Below are 19,394 nucleotides of genomic sequence, written 5' to 3' on the forward strand. Positions count from 1 at the left end.
GCAAAAGTGCGCAAGGGCCCCGCGAGGTCCTACGGCCTTCCGTCAGCTCGGACGCCCTAGCAGGGGACCGGCGTGTCGCGAGGCAGGCGAGGGAGGGGACAGGGCGGAGCCTGAGTCCGGCGAGGCCGGCCGGGAGAGACCCAGCTTGCCCCGCACCTCCAGGCCTTCGCCGCTCCGCACTGACTTGGCCCGTTTGTCCAGGAACCGTGGCCCTGGAAGTTCTGGGACGTAATTAGAAAATCGTTGCTTTGGGTTTAATCAGAATACTTCCTAAGCATTCAGCGCCCCCGGCGTGCTGCCCTCTGCTAAATTCATGATTCGAAGTTCTGTAAGCCCCGATTTTTCCAGGTTTGGGAAACCAGTTACCTGCGCGAAATGCAGCCATGCTTCCCTCTCACTTATGAAGAAGGAGAGGGCTCTTTACTGCTCCTAGAATCCTAATTTTTCCTGCAAGGAAACTTAAAAATCAAAGGCTTATATGCAAAGTAGTTTTTTCTGCCTGATCCTTTCTTTTCCCAGCCTTGTCCCTGAGTCAACTACATTTAACCAATTTAATAATAACAGATCATCATAATCTCTTCAAGCCTGTCTCCTTGATAAAACAGTTTTAACTTTTTTATTTCCTCCCATGTTTTTACCTTCCTATGTACAATAGCTTAGCTTTTCGTTATAAGTTTTTCTAAAAGTCATGGTTATTGTGCAATGTATAAATGTTACGAAACTAACTTGGATTTCTTTTCATGAATAATTTCTAGCTAATGTTTCTTAGCTGAATTTAATTTAGGCAGCTGTTTTTGGTGAAGTGGTTAGAATTTCGAATACTGTCTCTATGGGTCAACATCAAGTTAATTATGATTTCACTTTAGGGCATGTGGGATTTAGAAAGGAGCAATGAAATTATGAAATTGTGAGTGCCTCTTTGGATGTTAAATCCATTGCATCAAGCATTAGTTGTGTGATCTGTCTAGAAATCAGAGGTATAATTTTGTTCAGTTTCATAAGTTGGTTTAATAAGAGGTTTCATTTACCTCTTCTTTGCATGAGAGAAATGGGTAATGCTATGTAACTCCGAAGCCTTAATACAGTGTTTTTTCCCCCCCTCATAGGTAATTATTTCCAGTCAGAGAAGGAAACCAGTGCCTGGCATTCTCACCACCTTTACCTGCCATGATCAAGTGCTTGTCAGTTGAAGTACAAGCCAAATTGCGTTCTGGTTTGGCCATAAGCTCCTTAGGCCAATGTGTTGAGGAACTTGCCCTCAACAGTATTGATGCTGAAGCAAAATGCGTGGCCATCAGGGTGAATATGGAAACCTTCCAAGTTCAAGTGATAGACAATGGATTTGGGATGGGGAGTGATGATGTGGACAAGGTGGGAAATCGTTATTTCACTAGTAAATGCAGCTCGGTAGAGGACTTGGAGAACCCAAGGTTTTATGGTTTCCGAGGGGAGGCCTTGGCAAGCATAGCTGACATGGCCAGTGCTGTGGAAATTTCATCCAAGAAAAACAGGGCAATGAAAACTTTTGTGAAACTGTTTCAGAATGGAAAAGCCCTAAAAGCTTGTGAAGCTGATTTGACTAGACCAAGTGCTGGGACAACCATAACAGTACATAACCTGTTTTACCAGTTACCAGTGAGGAGGAAATGCATGGATCCTAGACTGGAGTTTGAGAAGGTTAGACAGAGGGTAGAAGCTCTCTCACTCATGCACCCTTCTGTTTCTTTCTCTTTGAGAAATGATGTTTCTGGGTCTATGGTTCTTCAACTCCCTAAAACTAAAGACATATGTTCCCGGTTTTGTCAAATTTATGGATTAGGCAAGTCCCAAAAGTTAAGAGAAATACATTTTAAATATAAGGAGTTTGAGTTTAGTGGCTATATCAGCTCTGAAGCACACTACAATAAGAATATGCAGTTTTTGTTTGTGAACAGAAGACTAGTTTTAAGGACAAAGTTGCATAAACTTATCGACTTTTTATTAAGAAAAGAAAGTACTATATGCAAGCCAAAAAATGGCTCTGCCAGTAAGCAAATGAATTCAAGTCCTCGGCATCGATCTACCCCAGAACTCCATGGGATATATATCATCAATGTGCAATGCCAGTTTGGTGAGTATGACGTGTGCATGGAGCCAGCAAAAACTCTGATTGAGTTTCAGAACTGGGATACTCTCTTGGTTTGCATTCAGGAAGGAGTGAAAATGTTTTTAAAGCGAGAAAAATTGTTTATGGAATTATCAGGTGAGGACATTAAGGAATTCAGTGAAGATAATGATTTTAATTTATTTGGTGCTACTCTTCAGAAACATGTGTCCTTAGATGAGAAACATGAGCAGGGTGGCTTCCAGGAAGCATGTAATAATATTTTGGATTCCTATGAAATGTTTAATTTGCAGTCAAAAGCTGTGAAAAGAAAAGCTACTATAGAAAACAAAAACACACAGAATTCTCGGGATTTAGAATCTATCAAAAGAAAGACAAATGACTCATTTTTGTACACTTATGAATCAGATGGGCCCAGCCATAGTAAAATGACAGAGTTGTCATTACACAACAAAGACGGCTGTTGCTTAGAATCAAGGATGTTAGAACAAAAGACAGTTGAAGTATCAAAATCAGGAGAAAATGAGAAACATGAAAAATCTTGCTTGGAACATAACTCTTTAGAAAGTCCATGTGGAACCAGTTCAGAAATATTTTCGAGCCCTTTTCAGACACAACATCACTTTGAGGAGAGTGGGGTAGATTTAGAAATACAGAAAGAACGTACTACTGTTAGTGGCATGGCTGCCAACATCTTGAAATATAAAAGAATTCAGAATCAACTAGAGAGATTTGAAGATGCTACTGAAATGGGATGCCAATCTCTGCCTTTTGAGACCGAATTATTGAGTGTACATAGTGCTCAGAGAGAAAAAGAGCCCAGTAATTGTGGAAGAATAAATGTTTTTAGTTATGGACAAGTAAAATTGTGTTCCACTGGCTTTATAACTCATGTGCTACAAAATGAGCAAACAAAGTCAACTGAAGCAGAACATTCATTTAAAAATTATGTTCGACCTGGTCCTGCAAGTGCCCAAGAAACACTTGGAAGTAGAACACATCGTTTTGTTGAAACTCCAGACATCAAAGCTTTAATGAGCACTCTAAGTAAAGAATCTACTCAACTGCTAAGCAAAAATTTTTGCAGGCAAAATATTAGTTATGGACTAGAGAACACATCTATAGGAAAATGTAAAAGTGCTGCTGATTTTCAGGAAGGTGATAAAGAATCACACACAGGTTGCTTATTTCCTGCTTCATCTTCTTTCCCTTGGTATAGACATGTTTCAAATGGTATTAAGAAAACAGATAAATTGGTTGGTTCTTCCAAACCTGTAGGCCGTAAGAAGCTAAGCCTAAGTTCACAACTAGGATCTTTAGAGAAGTTTAAGAGGCATTATGGAAAAGTAAATCCTCTAGATACAGAAATGGAAGAAAATAATGTTGAAGTCATTACCAGTCTCAGTCCTCAAGTTGAACCTGACACTCCACTGAAAGACAAGAACCACTTAGAAAACTCTGATGTCTGTAAAATCACTACTACAGAGTGTACCAATTCAAATGGTAGTTGTCAACCAGTAAGTCACAATCCGTGCTCAGAGAAGTTTCCACTTTCCAAAGATCGTTTGGAACAACAGATGCCTCATTTGAAAGAAAGTCCTGTAACTCTAACCGAGTTATCTCACTTTAATAGAAAACCTTCAAATGTTGAGAAGTCACCAGAATCACTGGCCTCTAAATTATCCAGACTGAAGAGTTCTGAAAAAGAGGCTCAAACAATGGAGATCAAGAGTCACTTTAATCAACTTCCAAATTCAGATCCCAGTAGGGAAGACGGTAACCTGTACAGTGGGTTAAGCCTAGATTTTTGTGAGTTGTTTAAAAATGAACCTGAAAAAACAGACAGCAGCATCCTTCCAAGGCCAGGTACTGTCATTGAGGATAATTCCCTCAATGAAGACAGTGAATTGCATTCTAGCAACAAAATGGAGAACACTGCAATACCAGACGCTCCTTTGGCATTACCCTGTAGTGATTCTAAAATTATTAGTCAAGATTCAGATGTTCTCATCCAAGGTTCAGAGCAACAGATAGGAAGTCCTGATTCTCACAGTGGAATTTTAATCAATCAGGTAGAAGATTCCACAGCCAACCAAAATGAAATTTGTTCCTGGAGTAAGAAGTCTAAAGCAAGAGCTTGTTCTGAGAATGAAAAGTCAAACACTTTGGATTGGCAGCAGCATTTTGATGAAGCTCTGGGAAGAATGGTTTATATCAACAAGTTGACTGGACTTAGCACATTCATTGCTCCTGCTAAGGACATTCAGACTGTTTGTACTAAAGACCTGACAACTGTAGCTGTGGATGTCATACTTGGGAATGGTAAGTATATAGTGTTCACTGGCATGAAGTGCTTTTGAAGATGGTAATAATGGCCAAGGAGTAAGGGAAAAATGATTTCAGCAGACAGAGCACTCAAAGACTGATTATAAAACATTTTTTATGGTGTATGAAGATTCTCCAACACTAAATATAGAAATACAATGAAAGACTCCCCTAGGCAGTAAGCATATATATGCACGTCTGAGTGTGTGTATGTGTAAGAGGAAGGGCCAAACAACCCATTTAATGAAAAAGAAACTATTTAATAGCTGAGAAGCTCCACAGTGCTTCCCTGTCCCATTTCCCTCCTTCCCATACGTACAACTCTTCTAGAAATTTGTCTTTAAAGAATGAAAGTGTCTCTCTGTGGCTTCCAGACTAAGGATAGAATGATTTTGTAATCATTCTGTTTTCCAATAAAACCTATGGCTCTGTATGGTACTATTTTATGAACTTTTTTCCCCAGAAAGTAGGACTTAACCATAAATTTTTCAAAATGTAGGCTGAGTATATACTGTCATAACTATACTTTTCAAGTGTACTTTATTGTAATGCATTTGGTAATCCACTTTATCTGTTTTCGGTATAAGAAGATGTTATTCTGGAGCACAGTACCGTGACTTTTAGATCTTTCACAAGGCTACGTTAAACCTGGACTAGAGCTATGGGTTCTCAGGTCTCAGTCAACAAAGTGACATTGTTTTGGCAGTGTGTTTGAGAGCCAGATGTTGGAGATGGTAAAGCTGCTTTCTATCTGAGTATACTCTTGGCTTTGTACTAGGAGGATAAATGTTAAATCTGCATCCATATTAAAAGTCTTGAATGCTGCAAAAGAATGTAAATCCTATGAATGTAATTGCAAATTAGCTTATAATTTTTCTTTATGATGATTATATCTAGCAGGGGCCTCTGACTTCAAGTTAAGTAAGATATTTAACTTTCCATGTTTTACAGTTTTTTTTCTTTTGAAAAAAATAACTTTGTAATTTCAAAGTATTCAATAGGAGGAGAAAGTCCTTTTCTTTCATATTGCTCCCAAGACTATCAGGTTACTCTTAAGGCAATTTTATGTGCTTTTCAATCTAGGTCATTTTATGTCCTGATTTTCACAGAATGCTTACCAGAAGTAAATTTAAAGCACCAACACCTCATCTTCCTGAAATGCAACTGCTTCTGATATGATGCCAAGAGAATAACTAACTGGATTACATTAAACTGTGAGATGGTTGTTGCCAAAACAAAAGAGGAAGTCTTAGCTGCCCTGCTCAACATAAACATTTGCTCCTGTTAATGAAATCTAGATGTTTAAACACTTTAATCCACTTAACTTTCTGGATTAGTTTATCTTATAATAAACTTTTTGAGGGTCATGTTAACCAATGGTTTCCTAATGAAGAATATTTTTGTATAGAAACAAGTTCGTGACAAGATGATTCCTCAGCACCCTCCATTCACATGGCATGCTACCTTTCTGGAAATAGTTTGTTTAGAGCAGTACATTAGGACAAGGTTGAACCATACATAAAAATGTTACATGACAATTTCTTTTGTACTGGGGATTGAACCAGGGGTGCTCACCACTGAGCCACATCCCCAGCCCTTTTTAATATTCTATTTAGAGACAGTTTCTCGCTAAATTCCTGAGGTTGGCTTTGAATTCTTGATCCTCCTGAACCGCTGGGGTTATAGGCATATGCCACTAACCCCAGCAAGAAAATTATTAAGAGGCAAATTTTATTGTATAGAAGAGGATACTTTATAAAGGTAATTTTTTTTGGAACCATGGATTGACCCAGAGACTCTTAACCACTGAACTACATGCCCGGCCCTTTGTATTTATTTATATTTTTAATTTTTTTAAAATTTATTTTTATTGAAACAAATGGCATATATGTTGTTTCTGTTTGTACATGGAGTAACAGCATACCATTTGCGTAATCATACATTCACATAGGGTAATAAGGTTTGATTCATTCTGTTATTTTTTCCTCCCCCCCCCCCCACCCCTCTTTTCCCTCTATACAGTCCCTTTGTCCTCCATTCTTACCCCCCTCCTAACCCCCATTATGTGTCATCATCTGCTTATCAGTGAGATCATTCGTCTTTTGGATTTTTGAGATTGGCTTATCTCACTTAGCATGATAGTCTCTAATTTCATCCATTTGCCTGCAAATGCCATAATTTTATTATTCTTTATAGCTGAGTAATATTCCATTGTATTTGTATGTATGTATATATATATATACCACAGTTTCTTTATCCATTCATCAATTGAAGGACATCTAGGTTAGTTCCACAATCTGGCTATTGTGAATTGAGCAGCTATGAACATTGATGTGACTGTATCTCTATAGTATGCTGATTTTAAGTCCTTTGGGTATAGGCCAAGGAGTGGGATAGCTGGGTCAAATGGTGGTTCCATTCCAAGTTTTCTAAGGAATCTCCACACTGCTTTCCAGAGTGGCTGCACTAATTTGCAGCCCCACCAGCAATGTATGAGCGTACCTTTTCCCCCACATCCTCTCCAACACCTATTGTTGCTTGTTATTTTTTTTGAGACAGTCTGGCCAAGTTTCTTAGGGTCTTCCTGAATTACTGAGGCTGGCTTTAAATTAGCAACCTTCCTGCTTCAGCCTCCCCAGTTGCTGGGATTATAGGTGCGCACCACCAAAAACCTGGCAACATCATATCATTAACTGCATTCCTAGCCTTCATCTGCTGGATGCCAGAAGTACCCTTCACCCAAGTTATGATAATTAAAAAATGTCTCAAGATATTGCCGAGTGTCCCCTCCCCATGCAAAACTCTCACTGTGACTTATGGGTCTTCATTCTGGTATAGGTGAATAATGGACTAAATATTAATGTGGATTCCAAAATTAGCAGATTAATTTCATTAAAGAACGTCTGATTCTCAAGCTAGTGTTTTGTTTGTTTGTTTGTTTTGGTTTTTCAGTGCCAGGGATTGAACTCAGGGGAACTGGACCACTGAGCCACATCTCCAGCCCTGTTTTGTATTTTATTTAAAGATAGGGTCTCACTGAGTTGCTTAGCACCTTGCTTTTGCTGAGTTTGGCTTTGAACTCAGCATCCTCCTGTCTCAGCCTCATGAGCCATTGGGATTACAGGCGTGTGTGCCACTCTACTCGGCTCAAGCTAGTGTTTACTAATCTGCTTTATATCTTCATTCAGTTTATAGAGAAAGAAATTTTATGTGATTTAATTTCTTAATAGTTTATTAGTATGCTGAGTTCAAATTTCTAGGTTTTTCTTTTTAATATATAGGGTCTCAGTACAGATGTCATCCTTTCAGAAGCGACCTTGTTCTTCCTTTCCTTCCAAGAGCTCGGGAAGAGAGGATTGTGCTGAGGCAGAATAACAGAGGTGGGGGCAGTAACATTTCTGGGACATTTCTTATACACCTACCACCTAATGCACAAAACAAAGCAGGGTTGTATTATTAAGCCTGATCAGTGCCAGCTGTGCCTTAGTGGAACCAGGAACTCCCCATGGCCCTATTTAACAGCAAAACTAAGTAGTTCAGTGCATGCATTTAGATCAGAAATTACTTTTCCAGACTTGAGGTCAGTACTGGGTGATTATGCATAGTCTGTGGTGTCTTGTGATTGGGGAAATGTTTCTTATTTTTAAAGATTGGAATTGCAATTCATGTTGCAGTAGTTTGATCTAAGCAGAACTTTTTGGAAAAAGTTAGACTTTTTTTGTTTTTTGTTTCTAAAAATAAAAGATATTTTTACCTAAATGCAGTGAGGCTACTATTTTGAGCCACAGTTTTTTCTGGACTTGCATTCTGAAATCTTACTATCAGTTTGGAGAAAATCTATAATGTCAGAAGTTATAATCATCAACTCCAGTTTTAAAAGTAACATATCAAAACCAAAACAACTTAGAGATATAGTATAGCGAACTCTGAACACTGGTAGAATATTGAGGCTGCAAGCAAACAGGCCATTCACTCTTTTCCCTGAGCTTTGTGATTCCAACTTCACCTTTCTTCTTTGTCCTAGATGCTGTGGATGTTGCTGTTGGTAGTGAATCCCTTCAGTCTTTGTTTTCAGAATGGGACAATCCAGTGTTTGCCCGTTACCCAGAGGTAGGTCTGTGACAATTTTTATTTCCTGTTATTTTAATTTAGATTTCATTTAAGCTGGGTATGGACATGAATGACTATACTAATTTGTAATTATAAATGGAAACTAGGCATGTTTCCAGACAATTTATTTGGAAATTAGTATTTAATGTGGAGAGGAATACTCATCATTTTGGAAGCTCAGGCAATTTGAATTAAATGTGTATAATCAGAGTACAAGGAGTGAATGCATTTACCCTAACTTGCAGCTTTAGCAAAATATGCAGGGTGAGAATAATAAAGCATCATTAGATAAAGTAGTGAATCTTCTGTTGGAGAACAGTTCATTGTTGGACCTGGGCGCATGTTCTGTCCTCGCTGCATCATCACAGAATGTACTGTGTGTGTTAATGAGGGTGTGTAATAGGTGAACCTTTGACTACTGATTCTTCAGTTAAGTTATCTTTAAGGACTTGATCATGAAACACAGACAAAGTGTTCTGAAACAATATTGGTTTTGTCAGTTATTTTGTTTATGAACAAAAAAATTTTAGTTAAGGAAAGACTGGGGAATGAAATTGACCAAATTCTATTGTTATATCATGTGTATGAATTAAAATGTAATGATGAATCCCACTATTATGTATAATTATAATACACCATTAAACATTGTTAGTTAAGACTAATTCTTAGGAGTTTTTAATCTATAAATTCCCTGAGTTCAGTCCACCTTTTGTAGATTATATGAAAATGAATGCTTTTAAGAGATTTTGAAATCTTTGGTAAAATAGACATAATTAAATTTATTCTGTAGACATAAAAAATTAAAATTTAAATGATATTTTTGGTGTATTCCTAGGTTGCTGTTGATGTAAGCAGTGGCCAGGCTGAGAGCTTAGCAGTTAAAATTCACAACATCTTGTATCCCTATCGTTTCACCAAAGAAATGATTCATTCAATGCAGGTAAAAATTAACTTTGTAATCAAACTACACTAGTTCTTGTGAAATTGGATTAATTTAACGATAGAGACTACATTGGCCAAAGCGCATGGGGCTTATTTTGTTAATTTTTGTTGTTCTGGAGCTTTTACCCAAGGGTGCTTAACCACTGAGCCATATCCTCAGCCCTTTTAATTTTTTAAATTTTAAGACAGGGTCTCACTAAGTTGCTCGAGCCTCGCTAAATTACTAAGGGTTGCCTCCAACTGTTAATCCTCTTGCCTTAGCCTCCCGAGTCTGTGTGTACTACCACACCCAGCTGTAAGTTTTATTGGATCCTTTATCATCAGAAGAAGAAGCAAGGGATTAATTATAATTAATTATAATTATAATTTTTTATAATTATAAGAAAGAAATGTCCTTGAACAGGTTCGAAGGTAATGAATTATGGATACAGGCTTACAGTTTCAAGGAATATTAACAGATTTCTATACAGAATTATACGTAGATTGTGTGTGTGTTTGTGTGTGTGTGTGTGTGTGTGTGTGTGTGTGTGTGTGTATTTTGGGGAGAGTAACTGGGGATTGAACCCAGGGGTGCTTTATCACTGAGTTAAGTCCTCCCCAGCTCCCCTCCCACCTTTTTTTAAGGCAGGATCTCACTAAGTTGCTTAGGGCCTCACTAAATTGCTAAGACTGGCCTTGAACTTGGGATTCTCTTGCCTCAGCCTCCCAAGTCATGTACCACAGGGCCTGACTTGATTTTATATTTTATAATTGACAGATCAACAAATGTCAACAAATAATTTGTAAATCAACTGCCCTCAACTGTGCAATAATGTACTTTTTTTTTAATGACTCTATCGTGTGGGGCTACAAAGACTTAGGGAACCCCAGACTGATGAGTTCCATTAACTAAAAGGAACCCCTCATCTCATCTGCTTTTCTGTTTTGACCTCTATACACCACTTTGGCTGTCTTAGTTTTCTTGATTTCCAGTTTTGAAACAAATTAGGAGGCTAGATAGAAGGAGGTGAACTGTCAATGTGACTTTGACCTGGTATTGGAGCAAGGGAGAAGTTGGTACTGAAACAGACCCTGGGGCAGTGGAATAGACTAAGAGATTTTCGGGAGCATCTCAGATATCTGGACAGAGAGGAACCATCAGGTCTAAAGCTACCAGTGACTTTTTTTTTTTTTTTTTTTTTTTTTTTTTTGTGGTACTGGGGATCGAACTCAGGGCTTTATGCTTGCAAGGCAAGCACTCTACCAGCTGAGCTATCTCCCCAGCCCTACCAGTGACTTTTTACTGTTTTAATAGAGTAACTCTTCCAGAATGGTTTTTCTTGCTTTCACATAAACTCTAAAAAGTTATTTTAGTTCTATTTGTTAGCAGTCTCTGGTCATATTACTTATTAGTAAGAATCACTCTGTTGGGAAATTTTCAGATCTACTCTAAAGTGTTATTAATATGTTTCTCTTAGATGCTTTGGTTTGTCTTCCTTTGTGGTCTCCTCTTTTCATGTCATCTGATCACTCTACTTGCCCATTCTCTCTCTCTCCTGGTACTGGGGCTGGAAACCAGGCTTGTGCACATGCTAGGCCAGCACTGCACAATTGAGCTACATCCCCAGCTTAATTTGCCCAAATTTTTTATCTTTCCTAAGGACTTTCTCAGGTTCAGCAGTACCTTATCTTAGTCTTAAGTATGAATGTTGTAGTTCAGACTACTCTAAATTACAGTTTTGTGTCCTATGCAGATGAGCCTTTGTTAATTTTTATTATCGTTGTTCCACTTCTTTGAACGTATGGCAGGTTCTCCAGCAAGTGGATAACAAGTTTATTGCCTGTTTAATGAGCACTAAGTCTGAAGAGAACGGCAAAGCAGGTAAGCACGGAGGTTATCCGCAATTAATAAGCCAGCCAGTCTTCTAATAACTTTTTTTTCTTCCACGTTATTTTATTGACTGATGACATCCTTTAAGGTGATCTTTGGTATACAGTGCAATTTCAATGATTCAGACATAGGAAGAAAAACCAATCTAAATTAAGAATATTATGAAACAGCAGTTTTAAAATACAATCAATTTTATGTACATACACACATAAATAACATAAGACACAGGTTAAACTATTAGTAGTATTTGCCTAGGGAGTGAAAATGGCGTGGGCAAAGGGGGAGATTTCATCTTTTACTCTCTAAAATAGTTTATATTGTTAACTTTTTAATAATGTTTTCCCTCTATAATAATATAAAGTTTATATAATGAACTCTCCTAGGTTTATCAAGAGTTTTACAGAATCACCTGATGATCTGATTTAATGAAACAATAATAGTGCATACACAATATTAACTTATACAGTACATACTGAATGCCTATTGTATACCAGGGACTGGATCAGGCTCTAGGGATACAATGATTGGGAAACAAAGATATGAGAAAAAATAAATAATTACATAAACACATAGTTTTAACTGTAGTTCTTGTTATGGAGGAGAAATAGAAGATGCTGTAAGAACCTGTTTTGTCAGGGAGGTCAGAGAAATGTTGTAAAATAAGGTCTGAAATATGAATATGAGTTAACTAGATTTAGAAGAGGGGGAATAATGTACACAGGTTGTGAGTTCTTCCCCTTCAGCAGGTGCAGCTGGAGATGAGTCTAGAAAAGTGACTAGGAACCAGATACTCAGTGCCAGTTATAAGCTTTAATTTGTCCCAACACCAATTGGAACGAATTGAAAGTTGTTTCTTTTTTAAATTGTTTGTATTTTGATGTTGTTTTGGGGGCAGTTCATGTCACATCACATTACATTTTGAAAAGATTGCTCTGGGTTTTAGAGTGAAGAGTGGATTTTGATTTCCAATAACTCCAGAAAGACTATGAGGAGGACATTTCAATAAGAAATGGTAGTGGACTGGGACCAGGGTGGCCTAGCGAGAAATGAATGCATTGGGGAAATGTTTAGGAGATAAAGTCAACAGGCAGGACTTGGTGATGGATTGGATATGGGGGAGGTATAGCAAAGATGATTTCTAGTTTTCTGGCCTACGTTGCTAAGTTGACAATGTTAGAAGGCCAGGTTGGAGGTGTAGCAGGCTGGGGGTATAGTGTGGTGTGAATCATGAGTTTAGTATAAATTCTCTCTGAAATATTCAAAATGAAATGTCAAGAATGTTTCTATATTACAGGTGTTACACAGATGTGTTCTGACCTGGTGATGTGAATATGAGTTGTCAGCATAAAGTTAGTCATTGAAATTCTGGATGTAAATTTTATCTTCTTGAAAAAGAGTAGTGAATGAGGAGAGGTCCTGAATCTAGAATGATTCCAACATTTAATAGCTAAGTAGAAAAGTATGAGCCAGCAAAAGAGATTGTCAACGGATAGTGAAACAGTGAGAAGACAGAATAATGTTGTTGTAAAGCCAAGACTTCATTCATGCCAGATGCTGCTGAGATGTTTAGTAAGATGAGGACTGTCTGATTTTGTGACAATGATCAGAGACTTTAGCAAATGAAAGCTGTTTGAGAGACAAGACGGGAAAAATGCTGATGGTGCTAATGGAGACTGTGAGTTGAGACTCAGAATCTGTGACACGGAGTATGTATGGCATAAGGTGAGGGTGTGGATGAGACGGGACTTTTTTTACTGAGAGAATCTTGAGTGTAATTACAGTAGTCCCCCCTTTTCTGTGGTTTCACTTTCTGCAGTTTCAATTACCCACAGTCAAGCAAGGTCAGAATATATTAAATGGAAAATTCCAGAAATAAACCGCTTATAAGTTTTAAATTTCACACTTCTCTGTGTAGCATGGTGAAATCTTGCCCCATCTCACTTTATCCCACCCAGGATGTGAATTGTCCCTTTGTCCAGTGTATCCACACTATGTATACTACCTGTCTATTAGTCACTTAGTAACAGTTTCCATTATCAGATTGACTGTCATGGTATCACAGTGCTTATGTTCAAGTAATATTTATTTTCTTTGATAATGTCTCCAAAGCACAAGAGTAAAGATGCTGGCAATTTTATTATAATGTATTGTTATAACTGTTCTATTTTGTTATTGGTTATTGTTGTTAATCTCTTTCTATACCTAATTTATAAGTTAAGCTTTCTCACAGGCTTATGTGTATGGAAAAAAACGTAGTACATACAGGATTTGGTACAGTCTGCAGTTTCAGGCATCCACTGGGAGTCTTGGAACATATGCTCTATGGGCAGGAGAGGACTGGTATAAGGAATGCAAAATAGTTCAAGGTTCCCAAAAAAGCCGGAGTGGTATATAGCCTTGAGTAGCTATGGAAGGTTGATTCTAGATTCATAGACCTGTGGATAAGTGCCTCTAAAGTTTGAGAGCATTTAATTCTTTTTGTTTTTCAAAACATTTTCTTTTACCTTGTTTAGTAAATGTCATAGGTCATAGATCAAGGGCAGATTAACCTAAAGTTCTGTCAGAATTATCATGAATAGGGGCTGGGGAGATAGCTTAGTTGGTAGAGTGCTTGCCTTGCAAGCACAAGGCCCTGGGTTCGATCCCCAGCACTGCAAAAAAAAAAAAAAAAAAAAAAAAGAATTATCATGAATATAGAATTAAAGGTCAAATTCCTATAGTTTTACCATTTCTAGAAAATTAATAGATTTTTCTCTGAAAAAAATTTCTTTTTGGAATGGTACTGTGGATAACTGAAGGGCCCTCTACCACTGAGCTATACCCCCAGCCTTTTTTCTTTTCTTTTTTTTAATTTTGAGACAGGGTATCACTAAGTTGATTAGGCTGGCCTTGAAATTGCAGTTCTGCCTCAGCTTCCAGAGTGGCTAGAATTATAGGCATGTGCCACTGTGCCCGCTCACACATGCTAGGCACGTGCTTTACCGCTGAGCTTTGTCTCCAGCCCTTTTTTAAAATTTTATTTTGAGGCAGGGTCTCCCTAAATTGCTAGAGCAGACCTTGAACTTTCAATGCTCCTGCCTCAGCCTTCCAAGTAGCTGGGATTACAGGCATGCGCCACTGGCTTCTTTGTTGCAGATACCAACAGCATTACTGGTGGCACTCAGGATGAGTGTAACCACAAAATCTGCAGATGTTCCAAGAAGCAAAAGGGACTACTAAGATTTCTCTTGAGATTGTATATTATTATTGGATTAGTTAGATGCTACCAGAGTATCTCTAGTAAAAGGCTAAATATTTATATGCTCTTAAAAGAAACCAGAGTTCAAGAGTGCTCTTAGATAAATACATTTTCCTAAATTAGAATGCAGGTATTTTTTTCAGAAACACCAAATGCAACCTATCCTATAATTGACTTGCTTTAATTTTGATATTATCATATTTTTAATGGGCAAACTGGCAGTGTTTCCTGAGTGGTGAAATACCGGAAAATCTTTACTCCTGTGGTCAGTTATTCTCTTAAATTATAGTGAAACTAATGCCACATATTGGCATTTTATGTTGCATGTTTTTGCCTACAATAAAATACAGTCATTCACTTATGACACCCTAAAGAATAAGAATTTATTCTGTAAATGTTTATTGAGTGCCTACAGTGTGCCAGGTGCTATTTTATGTGCTGGAAATATAATAGATAAAAAATCTCTGCTCTCATGAAGCTTCTATCCTGTTGTGTTGGAATATCAAAATTGTAGCTTTCGTCTTGAGTAATTACCATCTACATTCTGTTTCATTCAAGAAATGGAAGATATAAAGAACACTATGTACACAATGAGAAGATAAACTATTCCTCTAGTCAGTGCAGGCTGGGTTGCAGAGGGTCCCTGACATTCACATTAGGTCCAGTTCCAACTTTGAGGTAACTCCTTCACAGTTTATGATTTATTCCATCGTTTTGCCCAATACAGGATGTTCACTGTTCATCAAAACCAGCTGTAGTTCCTCCTATCCTCAAAGGAGTTTAAAATTCAACATTTTAGAGGTTTTTTCCTGTGGTTGAGCATGCTGTCAGAAAATTTATTTCCTTTTTATCATCTTTCAATCTTAGGCTCTTGTGCCATGAATTTTATAATGTCATAGACAATATTTGAATCTTTTAGTAGAAATGAGAAAAATAGACACTAACCATTTTGATTAAATGCATAAACCTCCACCTGTTGGCCAAAAATAGTAAAATTGCAAGCTAAAAAATGGCAGCCCAAAGACCTGCTCTTTAAAGTGAGGCCTGTAGACAGGATCAGCTGGGAGTTTGTTAAATTGTAGAAGCTTGTGTACCATCACTAACCTGAATGAGAATTTGCATTCCGTAAGATCCCAGGTAACCTGTATGCCCCTAGCAGCCTGAGAAGCCTATCTAAAGCAGGTCAAATTGCAGCCGGTGGGCAAATCTAGCCATTGCTTGTTTCTGAACAGCCAGGGAGATAAGAATGGTTTTTATGTTCTGACATGGTGGAAAAAGAAAAAAAAGACTATTTCTTGACACAGTAAAATTACATAAAATTCTTTCGGGGGTGAGGGGTGCTGGGATTGAACTCAGGGGAACTTGACCATTGAGCCACATCCCCAGCTGTTTTGTATTTTATTGAAAGACAGGGTCTCACTGAATTGCTCAGCACCTTACTTTTTACTGAGGCTGGCTTTGAACTTGTGGTCCTCCTGCCTCAGCCTCCTGAGCTGCTGGGATTACAGGTATCCTCTATCATGCCCAGCTAGAATTCTTATTTCAGTGTCCATAAATAAAGTTTTACTGGAATACAGCTATAGTAGTCACATATTGTCTGTGGTTACTGTTACTCAAACTGAAGAATAGTCATGACAGATACCATATGACCACAAAAGTTTAAAATATTTCCTCTCTGCCCCGTCATAGGAAAAAAAAATTCTAAAGTTTACAAGAAATACATTCTTCATGAATTTTAAAGTTAGCTTGCCGATTATAATAATGTCTTAATTATTCTTCATTGTATTAAAGTTGAATTAATAAAGCAAAGTTTGTTTTTAAACATTAGGAAATGTAGAACTTTAACTGTTTTATAAATGAAATGCTGATGAACTAAAGAGGTTTTTTTTAATCAGGGATAAATTTATTATTCTCTCCGTAATTTCAGTTTTTTAGGTAATAAAGGTACAATTGTTATTACTTAGTATATTCTCTTATGCTCATATTGTTAAATAAGTTGAATTAAACTTTTTTCTCCACCCCCACACAGAGTGATTATTTTAATCTTGATCTGAGAATTTGAACCTCCAGTTATCCTTGTTGATCTTGTAGGTGGAAACCTGCTAATCTTGGTGGACCAGCACGCTGCCCATGAGCGTGTCCGTTTGGAGCAGCTTATTACCAGTAAGAATCTGTCCACAACTAGAAGATACTTGAGATTCGCCCGCAGAATTAGTATACCTGAAAGAGTTTTTCTCAGTGGAACCATTGTGAGGAAGCATGCATTGTTTGTTAGAAAAATGGAGCTAAAGTTCTCCAGTTTGGCCTTTGTTTTAACTGAAATGTAGTAGTTCAGATCACTAATTCGAGTGTGGGTCTTATCTACATGATCAAATGCATATATGCTGTATATTATTATCTACCCATTGGACAGAGCTATTTTTTTTTCCCCTTAGTACTGGGGATTGAACCCAGGGGTGCTTTATGACTGAGCAACATTTCCAGCCTTTTTTATTTTAATTTTTTTTGCAAATCTCTCTCTTTTTTTAACTTTATTTTATTTATTATGTGGTGCTGACATTCGAACCCAGTGCCTCACTTGTGCCAGGCAAACACTCTATCACTTAGCCACAACCCCTGCCCTATTTTTTATTTTGAGACAGAGTCCTTTAAGTTGTAGAAGCTGGCCTGAGCTTGTGAACCTTCTGTCTCAGCCTCCCAAGCTGCTGGAGTTGTGTGTCACCAGGCTAATTTATTATGACATTCGGCACCAAAATGTGCTTCTCTGCCCATATGATCTTGGTATACCTTCTTCACAGTTCAGCGTGCAGAGGAAGCATCTCAGAAGGCCAAGTTTTTATTTTAAAATCTAATTTGCTTTCCAATAAGTAGTATAATCACATAAATGCAGTTCTAAAGGTATAAGAATTATGGCCCTTTATACCCTTGTCCCCATCCTTTCTCTTCCCACAGACAACCAAATATTAATAATTTTCCTTATGTCTTATCAAAGTCAATGTATGTTTTTAAATTTTTTCTTTCTTTCTTTTTTTCTATTTTTTTTTTTTTCTTGTACCAGAGATTGAATCCAGGGGCTCTTAACCACTGAGCCACATCCCTAGCCCTTTTTAAATATTTTATTAGAGATAGGGTCTCACTGAGTTGCTTAGGGCCTCACTAAGTTGCTGAGGCTGGCTATGAACTCTTGATCCTCCTCCCTCAGCTTCCTGAGCTGCTGGGATTACAGGCGTGTGCCACCCCATCTGGCTGCTTTTTAAAATATTTTTATTAGTTATTGATGAATCTTTATTTATTTGTATGTGGTGCTGAGAATGGAACCCAGTGCCTCACACATGCTAGGCAAGTGCTGTGCTACTGAACCACTATCAGTCCCGTGCCCAGCTGCTTTTTAATTTTTGCTACACACTTTTGTCATGAGGCAGCATGTTCAACCAGGTGGTAAAATACCAGGAAATTCTTTACTGCTGTGGTCAAGTAATGAAAAACCTTAATATCCAAGAATTAGGTAAGGATCTAGAGAACTGTTTCATAGACTAGAATGGCAGTGATACTACCACTATTTTCACTTTTTCTTATAAAATGGTAGGAAAGATAAAATAAAAATCATGTTAGAAAAACTTTTGCCACAGGCTCTGCACCATTTGAGAATAGAATTAATGAATTCTCTTGAGACTGGGAAAATCTTCTGAAGAACACAGGAGCCTTCTTGAGCTATGGGATTATATGGTAAACCCATATATTTGCCCAGTAATCTACATTATGCACCTCTATTATTTAAATCATACTTATTTCCAGGTATGGTGGAGCACACTTGTAATCCCAGTAACTCATTAGGCTGAGGCAAGAGGATTGCAAATTTGAGAAAGCCTCAGTAATTTAGTGAGGCTCTCAGCAATTGAGAGAGACCCTGTCTCAAATAAAAAATAAAAAGGAGGGCTGGGGATGTAGCTCAGTTGGTAGAGTGCTTACTTGCATATACAAGGCCCTGGTTTCAATCCCCAGCACCACCCCCCAAAAAATAATAATAATTAACATAATAAAAAGGGTTGGGGATGTAGCTCTGTGGTAAAGCACCCCTTGGTTCAATTCCTAGAAACAAAAACAAAAACACCCTCACATATATTAACTACAGGAACATTGAATTGTTTGTTTGAATGCGAAAATTAAATCTTACATTCCTTATTTTGGAAAATACTACTCAAATGAGTAAACTGACTGGCTATCTCCTAGTTTGACTTTAATAATGGAACTCCAAAATCCAGAACTGAACATTGTGAACACATTTCCAAGCACTAGAGCACTTATATCATGGCTGCACCTTACCATGCTTCATTTTTATCTGAACATAGATTTCCCTTCTTACTCTTAATCCATTCATCTTTCTTCTTAGATTCCTATGAGAAACAACAACCACAAGGCTCTGGTCGAAAAAAATTGCTGTCTTCTACTGTAATTCCTCCACTAGAGATAACAGTGACAGAGGCACAAAGGAGACTCCTGTGGTTAGTACTACCATGAAGATGTGATGTTGTAGTATAAATTCTCACAGTAATTCTTTGAGCTGTAAGCATAACTGTTGTGCCATTTTCAGAAGAGGAAACTGAGACCAAGATAGTTCACATGACAGCTTGTCCAAGGTCATAACAATAAGTGGCAGAGCAGGCGCTCAAAGGCAGTTCTTCTGACTCCAGATGCCCTTATTTCCACTATATCACAGCTGTTGAGTATAGGATAGAGTTTCCCTGATAATTTTTTCCAGGAGTTGGCTTAGAACAGTTTTCTGATTTTTTGGAACAGTCAAGTGT

The 19,394-nt window shown here is 37.7% G+C and overlaps 2 protein-coding genes across 5 annotated transcripts in view; one reads left to right on the forward strand and one right to left on the reverse strand.

Annotated features, from left to right (window-relative positions):
• Positions 1-19,394, forward strand: part of MLH3 (mutL homolog 3) — a 31,655-nt gene that overhangs the window by 1,665 nt on the left and 10,596 nt on the right. For 2 of the 4 annotated variants that reach the window (XM_079127463.1, XM_079127464.1), the window contains exons 2-8: positions 1,107-4,426; positions 7,711-7,809; positions 8,454-8,539; positions 9,375-9,479; positions 11,270-11,342; positions 16,681-16,752; positions 18,980-19,091. In XM_079127463.1, the coding sequence (XP_078983589.1) occupies positions 1,168-4,426; positions 7,711-7,809; positions 8,454-8,539; positions 9,375-9,479; positions 11,270-11,342; positions 16,681-16,752; positions 18,980-19,091 (3,806 nt within the window). In that variant the 5' untranslated portion in view covers positions 1,107-1,167. The remainder of the gene's footprint in view (positions 1-1,106; positions 4,427-7,710; positions 7,810-8,453; positions 8,540-9,374; positions 9,480-11,269; positions 11,343-16,680; positions 16,753-18,979; positions 19,092-19,394) is intronic. The other 2 variants (XM_079127465.1, XM_079127466.1) reach the window with 2 other exon arrangements.
• EIF2B2 (eukaryotic translation initiation factor 2B subunit beta) overlaps positions 12,878-19,394 on the reverse strand; it is a 30,028-nt gene continuing 23,511 nt past the window's right edge. Inside the window, exon 8 of the mRNA XM_079127471.1 lies at positions 12,878-13,671. Coding sequence (XP_078983597.1) covers positions 13,559-13,671 — 113 coding nt within the window. The 3' untranslated portion in view covers positions 12,878-13,558. The remainder of the gene's footprint in view (positions 13,672-19,394) is intronic.

The sequence above is a fragment of the Sciurus vulgaris genome (genome assembly GCF_902686455.1).
Source record: "Sciurus vulgaris genome assembly, chromosome: 2".
NCBI classification, from domain to species: domain Eukaryota; kingdom Metazoa; phylum Chordata; class Mammalia; order Rodentia; family Sciuridae; genus Sciurus; species Sciurus vulgaris.